Source organism: Myodes glareolus, chromosome 4 (genome assembly GCF_982192425.1).
Source record: "Myodes glareolus chromosome 4, mMyoGla1.1, whole genome shotgun sequence".
NCBI classification, from domain to species: domain Eukaryota; kingdom Metazoa; phylum Chordata; class Mammalia; order Rodentia; family Cricetidae; genus Myodes; species Myodes glareolus.
This window is the reverse complement of record NC_142029.1, coordinates 110,102,088-110,116,667: the sequence shown is the minus strand read 5'-3', so window position 1 is coordinate 110,116,667 and position 14,580 is coordinate 110,102,088. Positions and strand designations below refer to the sequence as shown.

Below are 14,580 nucleotides of genomic sequence, written 5' to 3'. Positions count from 1 at the left end.
CCGAGGATGGTAGAGTCAGAGGAACCACCCAAAGACAAAAGGCAGCTCAATCTGAATTAGAAAATCCTCATGGATAGATGGATGGCAGGAATGTGGAGCTTCCACAGCTGAGATGATTTGGCCTCTCTCTGTTAGTTATATCACTTCAGGAGGAATGATGTAAGCACAGACTTAAAAGTATCTCCCTGTATTGTAGAGCCTTGCCAGATCATTACAGATCCATAGGCTGTATTCCAGGTGGCGCTAGACTGGGCTGCCTGAGCTAATGTATGAGCACATCAGTCCCGAGCCTGTGAAAACAGTTAAGGAGCAAAAGTAAATGATTCATGGAACAGTGCAAGGAAATCCAAGGGTACTACCAGCAGGAAGACATTGAGAAGCAGAGAAAGAATCAATGAAACCCAAGGGTATTACCAGCAGGAAGACATTGAGAAGCAGAGAAAGAATCAAGGAAACCCAAGGGTACTACCAGCAGGAAGACATTGAGAAGCAGAGAAAGAAACACTATTATTATCAAGTTGTTGATGGAGAATGGACAGGGTATGGAGTAGACAGGGGCACAGCATGGAGCGGACAGGAGGACAGTGTGGTGTAGACAGGGGGACAGTGTGGAGAGGGGACGGGGAACAGCGTGGAGAATGGATGGGGGACAGCGTGGAGAGGGGACGGGGGACAGCGTGGAGAGGGGACGGGGGACAGCGTGGAGAATGGATGGGGGACAGCGTGGAGAGGGGACGGGGACAGCGTGGAGTGTGGATGGGGGACAGCGTGGAGAGGGGACGGGGGACAGCGTGGAGTGTGGATGCGGGACAGTGTGGAGTGTGGATGGGGGACAGCGTGGAGAGGGGACGGGGGACAGCGTGGAGTGTGGATGGTGGACAGTGTGGAGTGTGGATGGGGGGCAGCGTGGAGAGGGGACGGGGGACAATGTGGAGTGTGGATGGGGGACAGCGTGGAGAGGGGGTGGGGGGACAGCGTGGAGAGGGGCGGGGGTAGTATCAGGCTATGTGAAGGGTGGGAGTAGAAGTCTAGGAAGAAACACTGGAAATCTCCTTCAGTGTGATCGTCTTTAAGTGCTAACAGTCTGAACAGAGAGCTCTGGTCTTCAACTTAGCAGTTCAGGGCCTGAGGCCAGAAAATTAATTTTATTATTAGTCAGACTGAGGGGCAGCCTTGGCAAAGATTGCTCATAGAGGAGAGCTAGAGGAGGAAAGGAGAGGCTCCCTACACCCTCCGGTGAAGGGAGAGAGAGGGGAAGCGATCACTGGGAACCTTGCAGAGCTGATGCAGCCAGAAGACATGGTGCTCCCTGCTCAGCCTCACCCAGCCCTAAGCTGGGATTCTTGTATGCGAGGTCCTTAGGATTGTGAAATGCAAGGTCGGTGGGAGATTACCGCTGCCAAGGGAGAGTGTAGCGGAACACAAGAGTGATGTGCCCTTGCCAAAGCAGTGAAAATGCAGCAAAGAGAGACATCGAGAGGGTCAGAGAGAAAGGCGTTGAGGTGAAAGACGGGCAAGGGAGAGCCGACATGCGTATGGTTGGAATCCCAGAGAAGAGCGAGCATTTGAACCTGCAAGCGTTTAAAACTATAATCCAAGATACAGTTTTAGAAATCCAACAGAAAACCAGAGTCAGTGTATCGAGAAGGCACATTCAGTTCATAGACAGATGAACTCAGGGTGACCAGATCCAGATGCCCATAATAAAGCATTTGGGCCTTAAGGATACAGGTAGGGGAGACTCAAGATGGCACTGGCAGCCAGTGCAGCCCGAGCATTGTGCTGCTCCAGACTCTCGGCTGCAGCCCGCACATCCCGCTGCTCCAGACTCTCGGCTGCAGCCCGCGCATCCTGCTTCTCCAGACTCTTGGCCCCAGCAGCTGTAGCCTCAGCCAGGGCCTCGATCTCTCCTGCTCCTCTCCTCTGGCCAGGTGAGAAGGGACCCAGAGAGCACCATTGCAGAGGGCAAGAGGGTACTGCTTGCACCTGTCAGGCACCATGATTGAAATCATCAGGAAACAGATCCTGTGATGCCTTGACCCGTCTGGCTTGTACAATCCTCCCTCCCTTTCTTCAGCAGGATTCCCTGAGCTCAGGCTAATGTTCAGCTGTGGTTTTCGGCCTCTGTTTCCATCAGTTACTGGATGAAGGCTCTCCGATGACAACTGGGGTAGTCACCAGTCTGAGCACAGGAGAGGGGACCAGTTTAGGCTAAGTATCCACTTTTGCTAAGAGTCTTAGCTGGGAGTTTCTACCTGACCCCCAAGGGTCCCCCTTTGCAGCTCCGTCTTTCAGTCTCTCCCCCTGCACCAACCCCTAGCTCGATCCCTCAGGTTCTCATCCCCGTCCGCCCCAGGTCCACCGAGGAGAGTTCTTTTATTTCCCCTTCCCAGGGAGATCCATGTGTCCCCCTCCTTGAGCCCTCCTTATACCTGGTCTCTCTGGGTCTGTGGATTGTAGCCTGGGTATCCTTTACTTTACAGCCAGTATCCACCAGTGAGAGAATACATACCACGTTTGTCTTCCTGGATCTGGGTTACCTCACTCAGAATGACCCCCCCCCCCAGTTCCTTCCATTTGCCTGCAAATGTCATGATGTCTATTTTTAACAGCTGAAAAATACACCATTGTGTAAATGTACTACATTTTCTTTATCCATTTTTTGGTTGAGGTGCATCTAGGTTGTTTCCAGGTTCTGGCTATTACAAATAAAAATGCTGTGAACATAGTTGAGCAAGTGTCTTGTGGTATGATTGAGCATCTTTGGGTATGGAAGTCCACAGAAAACAACTAACGTGACTCATAGGAACTCACAGAATCCGAACCAACAATCAGAGAGCTTACATGTGACTGACTTAGAATTTCTACATACGTACATACATACATACATACGTATGACACACACACATATGACAGTTGGCAGTTGTGTAACTTGTTCTACTTGTGGGACTCCTAACAGTGGAAGCGAGGGCTGCCCCTAATGCTAATGCATCCTAGCCAGGAAGAGGAGCAGTGCCTGCAGAATGGAGACCCACCACTGGGCCTGGGCTGCCGTATCTACTGCTCTTCGTTGACCTCCCTGCTGATCCCTCCAGTTGGCTGTGGTCATGAGACTGCACCACTCTGTGTTGAATTAGTTTTACTGTACTGCCCAATTTCGGCCAGAGATTTATTTCCTTTGGAAGCTTTGGGTTGGACAAGTGCTTGAAGACACTGAGAACCCCCACCCACCGCGATGTAGAGTGGGCGTGAGGAAGACCCCTGGACATCTGGCTTGCAGCACGAGCTACCACGGTGTGCCGGTGTGGGGTGGAGAGATGGGGAGAGAGAGCAGAGGAAGCGCTTGAGCACTGTGACGAGCGGGGTCTGGAGACTCGAGGGTGGAGAGGGACAGCCTGGTGTGAGTGACCCACAAAGCTTCCTGAGGCCATGGTGAAGTCCCTACCCATGCTGCCTCTGAAGGTCAGCTCCGGGTCTCTGTTGATGTCCATGGCTCATGTTATCACCGAAGGTCTGCAGCACTAGGGAGAGCTGCTTATCTGCCCCTGCCCCTCACAGGGGGGTGAAGCGCTAGTGAGTCCTGTACCTCACCTTGGTAGCACGGTGGGGCTGGGCCTGGAGGCAGGGGAGCTGATGAGCCAGCCCTGAGGGCGTGAGAGCAGGAGAGCTGGACTCATTCCTCATAGGCTGTGTGCTGGCGTGGGTAAGGGGGAGATACCGTCTCCCCGCTTGCCCCTCGTCCCCTGCAGCACTCAGGAGAGTGGGCCCTGCACCTTGCCTGGGCAGCGCAGTAGCACAGACCCTGTTGGCAAGGGTGTGGGTGAACTGGCCCTGAAGGTGTGAGAGCTGGAGATCTGGCTCTGTCTCTCATCTGCCCACTATGGTGGCATGGGCAAGGGAAAGATGTTTTACCCCCTTGCCCCTCACTACCTGCAGCAGGCAGGAGACCTGGCCTTGGGCACATAAGAGTGGGAGAGCTGGTCCCGCCCCTCACCCTAGGCTGTAGAACCCAGGAGAGCTGTCCTACCCCTTACCCTAGGCTGCAGAACCCAGGAGAGCTGTCCTGCCCCTCACCCTAGGCTGTAGAACCCAGGAGAGCTGTCCTGCCCCTCACCCTAGGCTGTAGAACCCAGGAGAGCTGTCCTGCCCCTCACCCTAGGCTGTAGAACCCAGGAGAGCTGTCCTGCCCCTCACCCTAGGCTGTAGAACCCAGGAGAGCTGTCCTGCCCCTCACCCTAGGCTGTAGAACCCAGGAGAGCTGTCCCGCCCCTCACCCTAGGCTGTAGAACCCAGGAGAGCTGTCCTGCCCCTCACCCTAGGCTGTAGAACCCAGGAGAGCTGTCCTGCCCCTCACCCTAGGCTGTAGAACCCAGGAGAGCTGTCCCGCCCCTTACCCTAGGCTGTAGAACCCAAGACAGCAGGCCCTGCACCTCACCTGAGCCGCACAGGAGAGCTGGCCCCGGTGGTGGCGGTGTGAGTGAGCCAGCCCAAGGGTAGGAGAGCTTGCAGGAGAACTGGCCTCACCCTTGCTGCTGCAGCGTTAGGTAGCTAGCTGGTGCAGTGCTACACCACCCTGGTGATGAGGATTTAGAGAGCAGGAGGGCTGACCAACTCCACTCCCACACAGGTCCAGACCAGGGCTGTGAGTCAGCCCACCCCAACACCCACCCTGTCTATGATCTGCTGAAGCACATAAAGGGGGCTTTCCTGTCGATCCAAAGCTGCAGGATCTCCATGATGCATGGCAGCTGCAGGATATCCAAGAGGAGTTCTAGTGAGGATCCGGTATTCATGGGTAGCAAGAGCCAGGGGTCTTAAATCAGGCCAACGACTCATCGTAGTGAAGACTTACAAGTGAAGATGTATAGACTGGAGGGTGCACTGTGTGGCTAATGGCAGGGCTACAGCTTCCATGATATTTCTTTTATCTTTTTAATTTTTTTCTTTTTTTTTCTTTTTTTTTTCTTTTTTTTTTTTGTTGGGGAGGTTGCAAGGGCAGAGGGTGGAATCAAAGGGACAGGGAGATGAGTTGTGAAATCCACAAAGAATCAATAAGGAGTTAAAGAGAAAAAAGATGCAATAGGCTATCAGGCCCTCTAGGACAAAGGACAAACCACTGCGTGACCGAGAAGATGAGTCGGGAGAGGCTGTGGAAAGGCAAGACAAGCGCGAGCTGAGGATTTTACACCTCGCCCTTTAGATAGCTGGATTGTGGGAAACATTAGCCAAATGCAGAGAAGCAGAAGCCAGCAAGTGCTGGTGAGGACATGGGAAAGAGTGCCTCCTGCTGGTGGAAATGTGAACTGGCACAGCTGTTGTGGAAATACCAGATTTTTCTAAAAAAAAAAAAAAAACACCCAAAGTAAAATTTAAAAAAATATATAGAGCCACCCCATGGCTTGGCTATGCTATTCTGTGTAGAGTCCCGGAAGACTTAATAATCCCTCTATGGAGATACCATATTTATTGATATTATATTTATAATACCTAGAAACGGAGCCAGCACTGATGTCCACTGATAGATGAATGGATAAAAAAAACACACACACAATGGAATTTTATGCATCTTTAAGAAAGATAAAGTCATGACATCGTAGAAAAATGTGAAATTGGAAATCAAGTTGTGTAAAAGATATCAGACTTCAAAAGACAATGCTTACTTTCTCCCTTATGCAGGTCTTAAATCTTAATTTTTATATATGCATAAGTATGTACTTTGGTGATAGTAGTAGAGGCCAGGAAGCTAGAAAGGGCACTGTGAGAGGGGAAAATGAGGTGTTAAGGAGGCGTTGGGGAGGGGATGAAGGAGGGTGGCCTGGAAACAGAAGAGGCTCCTGGGAAGGGGAGTTGGGGAGGAAAGCAGGGGAAGTAAGGGAAGATGAAGAAAAACAAGCATGTATGGAAGTAGCATGAGACCCAGTACTTTGTAGGCTAAGTTTGAATGAAGGTTGAATCCCCAGAGAATAACGTAGAGGTGAGTTCATTCTGAAGAACCTGCTAGGACTGTGTTCTGAGAGTGAGCAAGTCCCCCACATCAGGGTCTCAAGGCCTGACTCTCAGCTCCAGCCAAGGCACCCGAGTCAGAAACTTTTGGGTGGAACTTGCCAGTTTGTTAGCGAGCCCTCCGAGGCCTTCCTGAGACAGTCTAGTTAGCGTAATCTTCTGGTTGGTTGAGGAAGTGTCAGACAACTATAGATCTAAAAGATAGAGACGTGATGGGAAGAACGTACAGAAAATGATACATCCGGAAACAGAACACGAGGAGGGACTACAGTCCGTCACGGCAGGGAAAACGTGGTGGCAGAGGCACGTGGTTTCAGGTGGCACTGGCCTGGTGGGAGCATGCGTGAGCTGCTTGCTGGCTTTTCAGTGGGTCAGGAGGTAGAGACGGCAGAAAGCAGGCTGAGCTGTGCACCTCAGGGCCTGCCCTGTCTAGATACTCACTGCGAGCCAGGCTCCACTTCTGAAGGTCCAGTCTCCCTAGGCAGCAGTGCCTAGGGGAGCAGCTGCTCACACATGTGAGCCAGTGGACACTTCACATTCAAACGATAGCATACATGTATAACATTCTAAACTGTCAAGACAGGCTGGAAAGATGGCTCAGCTGGCAATGCACACTGCTCTTCAGAGTACCTGCGTTTAGGGCCTGGTATCCCAGGGATCCGAGGCCTCCTGCTCTCCTCTGCAGGGGCTGCACTAGGTCTCGCACAGACCCACACACAGGTGCACGCACACACACACACACACACACACACACACACACACACACACACATGAGTTAAACATCTTCAAACTGTCTAAACAGTAAAAAGTTAAGGAGAACTACACACATCCCCAAAGACACAATGACAGAGGTGACCAGCAGAAGAGCCCAGGACAATAGAGTCTGTGACTGTGCCCTTGACCTGCCCTGAAGCAGCTCAGAGGAGTTGATGGGTGCAACTGGGGAAGAGAGACCTTGAGTGTGGAATTTCAAGACAGAGTGAACCAGGATCACGTGTGTCACTGCTGCAGTAACTGATGGAGGCGAGTCTTCATTTGAGAGGGAAAAAGCAGTTGCAACAAATGGCGAAAATTAGTATGTTTCCTGTTGCTGCAGATTTAAACCTGAAATTACTCTAAAATGAGAAGTTTGAAGAGTGAGGTTGATCATTTCGAGCTATAGGTATTCCTTCCCCTGGTGTGTCAGCTCACTGTGAGTGGTAGATCAAGGTGTTTGCCTTTAAAATATCTGTTCTTCAGTCTTTTTTGTTTGTTTGCTTTGTTTTTTCAGGTCAGGATTTCTCTGTGTAACAGTCTGGGAACGCACTTGTAGACCAGGCTGTCTTCGAAGTCACAGAGATCCACCTGCCTCGGCCTCCTGGGCTCTGGGATTAAAGGCATGCGCCACCATGCTTGACTTTGTGTTTCAGTCTTGATTCAGATTGAGTGATTTCTATTGCAGTAAGAGGGCAGTGAGGAATAGTCACACGAAAATATTGTTAGATGAGAACACTGGGAAAATATATTTGATTATTTCTTCACATTTCCTGTCCTGTAAACTTCATGTGTATAAAACAAGAACTTTCTGTATTACTTAAGCTTTTTCCTCCACTGTATGTAGTCCAGTAGAGCATCCAGAAAGGAAAGTCTGGTTTTTTCTTTGTGACAATATTAAGACTCGGGGATAATGTGAACTAAGATTCTCAGCTGCAGTGAATACAGATGGCATTTCATTGTGTGTGTGTGTGTGTGTGTGTGTGTGTGCGCACATGTGCGCATGGCAGAATGTAGGCATGTTTGCATGTGTGAGTGTGCAAATGCATGTGTGGAGTGTATTCATGCTTGCACGTGTATAGCTACACATTCACCTGTGTGTATGCGTGTGTGCAGTGCAGAGTGTAGGAATGCTTGCAAGTGTAGGTGTGTGTGCATGTGTTGTACGTGTGTATACACGTGTGTGTGTGTACACGTGTGTGTGTGGTAAGGTCTGAAGTTGACCTTGAGTATCTTCCTTGGTCTTTCTCCACTCTATTTATAGATAAAGGATCTTTCACTGGATTCGGAGGTTATAGTATCTTCCTAGTCTGGTTAACCACTCAGCTTGTTGTCTTTGTGTCTTCCTAGTGCAAATATTACAAGCAGCTGCCATGGCTACCTGGCTTCTTTGTGAGTCCCAGGGATCAGAACTCAGGTCCTTAAACTTGTGAGTCAGTTGTTTTTATCCAGTGAGCCATTTCGTCTCTCTAGCCTGATACTTCCTAATATTTAAAAATTCACGAGTTGTAGCCTTACCTCAGATTTACAAGCAGTGGTACAGGACTGTTTCTGTTTTTCAGATATGGACGTGATGAGGCCCTTAATAAACGAGCAGAATTTCGATGGGACGTCGGACGAGGAGCAGGAACAGATGATCCTGCCGGTGCAGAAGCACTACCAGCTTGACGGGCAGCATGGGATTTCGTAAGTGCGTGGGCCCTCGGCTCTGCTGGACACTGTGCATTTCTTAGTCTCCCACAGCTCTGGGTGTGTGACAGGATGCTACAGATGACAGAGATGATTCAGAAGATGAGGAGTCAGATTCCTAGATGTTTTCAGTATATGAGAGAAGGATATCAGGATACTAAGCAGCATGGGGATTTCTCCAGTGGTGAGAGAGATCAAATCCTGTGTCCCTCAAAGAACGATGCCAGCGAGGAGACAGAAGGGTTAAGTGTTAGGAGGGTGGGGCTCGTGCAGAATGAGGAGGTAGGCTGCTGGCAGAGCAGGTTATAAAGCCTGTTGGTGTCTTGTCATCACCGAATCTATGCTTTAGTAGTAACTTAGTGGTTAAACATACTCACCTGAAATTTGATCCTGTATGAACTAAAATACTGAGTAAGTCTCGCCAGTTATTTTTCTTCCATGAGTTTGAAGATTATGCTTCTCTTAACTTCAGTTTGTTTCTTCTTGGTCAGGAAGACCTCCTCCAGTCAAGTCCTGAGGGAGCTCGTGATAATAGAAATTACTTTACCTGAGTATAGTGTTAAAACTTGTATAATAATTTTTTATAACTTACTTTTAGGGTGACAATCATAGATCAAATGTTTAGAACCATAGTAACCAGCGCCAGTAAGTCCTGTTTTACCAGCCAGATCCTCAGAGTTCTCGACACAAAGCAGATTATAAGAAAGCCAGATTTAAATCACTGTACTACATGCTCAACACTGACTGAAATGTTTTGTTTAATTTCCACAGTAATTCTTTGTACTTGGCTTTTATTGAGTAAAGATGGGACTCGACCCTAGGGTGTCCTCGTGCCTGATGGTGGGATGGAAACCATTGCTTTGTCCATTGCCGAGGTCCCTAGGTCGAACGTTTAAAAATCTTACGGCTTTCTCCTTCCAGATTCATGCAGACGCTGATGCATCTTCTTAAGGGAAACATTGGAACCGGCCTTTTAGGACTCCCGTTGGCAATAAAGAATGCCGGCATTGTGGTAAGGCTGTCTGTGCTCTCCACACCGGAGAGAGTTAGTTGTTACCTGGGCAGGTGGCATGTAGGTGGCCGTTGACTATTGTTCTGGTATAATTATGTGAACTGTAATCATGGTACCTAAGCCAGAGTGGGAATTACTGTTTTCATCTCTATGTGATTGCTTATTTTTAACACTTAGCAACAACAGACTCTCAAACCTAACCCAGGTCTTGATTTCTGAAGATGGGTGTGTCTCATTTTCGGCGGGCTGTCAGTGGCTGAAGCAGTGTGCCCACAACAGCTAATACATTAAGGGAATGGATTATATTCATGGTGTAACTTCCTTAGTATTTTAGAGTCACAATAAGTATGCATGCAGTATTCCTATCTAAGAAAATGATTGAAAATAGTTGAAATGAGTAACGTCTTTTAAACACAGATATCAAAACAGTGCTAGAGACAGTATAATTGCTGCATTTGAAAACCATGTTGAGGCAGGTTCATGGATGAACTAAATTAGACATAACCTTTGAAATGTATTGGTTTCCATAGAGGTTGTAGCTATCCCATTTTTCTGGGTTTAACAGTCCTGTGTGTAAAGGAATTTTGATTGTTCAAGTAAGCTTTGCCTGATTCTGCTACCCAACCTGATCCAGGCATCCCTTTGAGTCTGCTACCCACCCTGACCCAGGCATCCCTTTGAGTCTGCTACCCACCCTGATCCAGGCATCCCTTGAATCTGCTACCCACCCTGATCCAGGCATCCCTTTGAGTCTGCTACCCACCCTGATCCAGGCATCCCTTTGAGTCTGCTGCCCTCCCTGATCCAGGCATCCCTTGAATCTGCTACCCACCCTGATCCAGGCATCCCTTTGAGTCATTTACCCACCCTGATCCAGGCATCCCTTGAGTCTGGAGAGCACACACTGGAAACTTGTCATGAACTGTTTGAAACAGCTATCCTCTAAGTGCTGTCCTTGACACATATGTGGGTTCTCTAAGCGCAATCTGTAGAAGGTTAAAGATCTTTGTGTGTGTGTGTGTGTGTGTAGACAGGGATGTAAGTGTGTACTACAGAGGTGGACACTGATTCCATAGATTTGTCCTCCGGCGCTGGATGTGACATCGTATTCTGTATTCCTTGCTGAGTGTCTGTACTCAGTAACCCAGGCTTTAGTCATCAAGTCTGCAAGATAGCATCACGTTCTAAAATATTACCTGAAAAAGTCTCTGTGTTAAAATTACTAATTTTCCTCATGCCTATGGCAATTTAATCAATGGATTTAACAGTTTTCTCATTGTAAATGAATTGGCCATTGACTCATTGCTTAAAAGCTCACTCACTTTTTTAAAAATGAATATTTCAGTCTTCCATGTTTTCTTCTCCACAGCTTGGACCAATCAGCCTTGTGTTTATAGGAATTATTTCCGTCCACTGTATGCACATATTGGTACGTTGCAGTCACTTTCTATGTCAGAGGTAAATGTGGACTCATTAAGTTGATTTGATTCATTGTAAAGCTTCTATTTGCTTAGAGCATCATTGTCTCATGTATCTATTGTGCTTTGCGTCTGGAGGTTGTTTTCTTCTGCTGCCTGATACAGCTAATAATTACCATGACACAGACCAGCATTTTCTGCAGCTAATGTGGAGAACCATGGCACAGGCCAGCATTTTCTGCAGCTAATGCGGAGGACATGGCACAGGCCAGCATTTTCTGCAGTTAATGTGGTCAGCGTCTGTCCATAGTCATCCCTTGGTGTTCTTAGAGAACTGGTTCCAGGATCCCCATGGAAACCTGCAAGTGCTCACGTCCCTCACAGAAGATGATGTACAACCTTCCAGATGCTGTAATCATTTTTAATACAGTGTCAGTGCTATGCACATTATTACTCTAAAGTGTTCACCAAATGACAAGAAGAATTAAAGTTGTGTATGTAAATATCACAGACATGATTTTTCATGAATTTTCCGTGTGCAGTTAGTTAACCCACACACGAGGACCTTGTGGGTAAGAAGGGATGCCTGTCCTTTCTTTCCTCATGTTGGATATTGTCTGTGTGTATGTGATATATGTGTGTAGGACTTGTATGACACAGTGAACATGGGGACATGAGAGGACACTGTGCAGTCGGTACTTTCCTCCCCTTTCCTGGCTTGAACCCGCGCTGTTGGGGGCTTTTGTGACAAGTCCTTTAGCTGCTGAGTCATTGTGACTGTAGACATTCAAAAGGTGTTCTAACGGGGGAGAGGGGGGAGGGATGGGCATTTCTGGTATTCATGGCTGTGCACTCGCCATGAGGGCTCTGGGTCTTCAGTTCATTGGTGATTCAGTTTGGGGCAGAGCTTAGAAAAATAAAAGATTCCCTTTTAGTTCTATATCATGAAGTGTTATACTGGACAATAAATCGGCCTTTAAAAATGCTTCATGTTATAGCAAACCAGTGGTCTGGCCCCAGCATTGTAATTAAATGTTCTCGAAACTGTTTGTATCATGTACGTTGTTTAAATAATGATGCACACTCTAAAAAAGACATGGAGTAGGGAACAGAGAGTGACACTGGCCTCACAGAGATTCTGGAGATTGCGTGAGTCCGTGTCTCTGGGACTGTTACATGGTGCTGTCACAGGGTGTCCATCTACGGATGAGCCGTAGACTTGGTGTGTTTAGGTGCTTGAAGTATTTAAATCAATGAAGCACCAATACAAAGCTGTCTGAACTCTACAGATAGGAAAACTACAGCAGCAAATAAAACTTTGTATGCCTGCAACAGGGCAGATGATATTTTGAAATTGCTTCACTCACGTTCGTGGGCACACAGATATTTATTTGCTCTTTGCAAACAGACCTGCTAATGTATATCCTGAGCTCACACATCTCTGTATGTGATGCTGTTTTCATGGGATGGTCTTATAGACCAATTTAATGCTTCCCTCTGTTGTATGCCATTAAATTGCAGGTTTAAGAAGTCAACACTGGGGTACAGTGACACTGTGAGTTTTGCCATGGAGGCCAGCCCGTGGAGTTGTCTTCAGCGGCAGGCAGCGTGGGGGCGGTGAGCACTGGCTTTGTTTCTGATGTCTCTGTGCTGAAGTTATGCTAATTTTAACTGTTTTCATTGAATAAGACATAACTCAAAGTATGACAGAGTTGTGGGAATGCAGTAAGTGGTCCTTACAGTTGGAAAAGACTCTGGTTCTAGTCTCTGCCTGTTGACTGTTTTATGATGGTGATGGCCGTTGACAGGAGTTATAAGTCACCAATCAGTCAGTCTGATACTGTACTCTCTCTTGCTCCAAGACCAGCGTGCATGATGTTGTACCTGGGGCCTGCCACGTCCAGATGACATCTGGCAATAATTGCTCCCTCTTTCTACATAACTGTTTTGTGTTTTAGAACTTTCTAGAGCATCTTCTTATAAAATAACAACAGAGAAAATTTACCAAAGATGCTTCCAGTCCTCTTGCATTCTGCATTCTTACTGGTTTAGGAAGTAGCAAATGTGCTTCCCTTTTGTGCAAATGCCAGGAGTCTAGAAGGGTGGAAATACACTGAGCTGGTGTGAGGGCAGTCTTGAGAAGCAGAGGGGATGGTATAGTCCAGACATGAATTCTTCTCCAGTGCTGATGCTCGAATGGAGGTCCTTGGATACACTAGGCTCCATCGTGAGCCACACCCCAAGCCCCAACATAGTTCTGTGGAATCATTTTACAAGCAGCTGTTCTTACACAGCAGAATCGCAGAAGTAGGAAGTGATGTAAAAATCTTTGCCTTTGAACCGAGTGAAGTGTACGTTCACTGTCATGTCTAGCGCCTTACTGACTGACGTGGTCTTCACAGGAGACAAATATCTAGTGGTCATGATCTTAGGAAGAAAAAGAAGAAATGCTATTATAAAATGTTTTAGAATAGCTAAATGAGAAATGAGGCCTGCTGCCACTTCTTTCTGTGACTGTTTTCAGGAGCGTGACACTTCTTTCTGTGACTGTTTTCAGGAGCGTGGTCGACTTTTTTCTGGTGATAACGCAGCTGGGATTCTGCAGCGTCTACATTGTCTTCTTAGCTGAGAATGTGAAACAAGTGAGTCATCTCTGCGGTCGGGGAGGGGCTGAGAATGTGAAACAAGTGAGTTGTCTCTGCAGTCGGGGAGAGGCTTGCTTTGCTACCTTGTTGCAGCACGTCTCTTCTCGTGGTTGAAGATAACTGTGTTTCACTTGCTGTCATTTTTATAGATTTGTCTTTGGTGTCTCTTATACAAGTTGGATTTCTGATGTTATCGTCACTGGTATTGTTACGCCTGACAGGATATGAAATCCATGCTCTTTTTTTTCTTTTTTCTTTTTTGACCAGAATGTGGTGTGGCTTACTATTTCTTGATTATTTCAAATTCAGATCTCAAAAGTATGCACCTGGATACTTGGGGTCACATTCTTCATGTTGATGTTCTGTGTGGGAGGTACAGGACAGCAGGCAGCAGCTGAAAACATGGGGCAGAGGGAGAGTGTTTCTCCCTAAGGCCCAGTAGCTGCCGTTGTTGACAAAGGATCTGAAGACACATGCCATCCTGCCGTCTTTCACGTGGAACGTGAGGACAGGAGTCTGTCTGGGATCAGGCAAGATGGCTGGGATGGAGCCTTGTCCCATCCCCACCATTTTTACTTGCTTTTGAGATGGTCTCACCTAATTCAGGCTCATGTTGAACTTCCTGTGTAGCTCAGCCTGGCCTTGAACCTTTTTATCCTCTTGCATTTACCTCCCAAGTGCCAGGACCACAGATGTGACCACCGTGACTGGGCATTGCTGGGTTCTTGTTCTCCCAAGAGAGCAGCCAACAAGCCCTGTGTGACCCTAGGAGCAGTGCCCGGGGTTTATGAACTGTTACACGGCATTAGCTGTCACAGTTTCCCAGGAGTAATGCCTGGGAAGTCTTGTGCACATGATTGACATCCCCTGAGCTTACTGGCCATTTTCCTAAAATGGAGCCCCTGGTCATAGTTGCTACCCTAGTATCTTGTTTGTTAGCTGTGCATGGCCTTGAACTCAGGATCTTGGTGTCTCTTTTTGTAAGCGTTAGGTTTCCAGTTATGTACTGCCCCACCTGGTTAGCCACTGTGGGTGATGATTTTTATCACTGGGTAGGGTG

At 47.8% G+C, this 14,580-nt stretch overlaps 1 protein-coding gene across 3 annotated transcripts in view; it reads left to right on the top strand.

Annotated features, from left to right (window-relative positions):
- Slc36a4 (solute carrier family 36 member 4) overlaps positions 1-14,580 on the top strand; it is a 37,615-nt gene that overhangs the window by 8,209 nt on the left and 14,826 nt on the right. For 2 of the 3 annotated variants that reach the window (XM_085689901.2, XM_048434167.3), the window contains exons 2-6: positions 8,319-8,442; positions 9,367-9,457; positions 10,827-10,915; positions 12,397-12,492; positions 13,433-13,517. In XM_085689901.2, coding sequence (XP_085546027.1) covers positions 8,319-8,442; positions 9,367-9,457; positions 10,827-10,915; positions 12,397-12,492; positions 13,433-13,517 — 485 coding nt within the window. Of the gene's footprint in view, positions 1-8,318; positions 8,443-9,366; positions 9,458-10,826; positions 10,916-12,396; positions 12,493-13,432; positions 13,518-14,580 lie in introns of those variants that run through there. The other variant, XM_048434176.3, reaches the window with a different exon arrangement.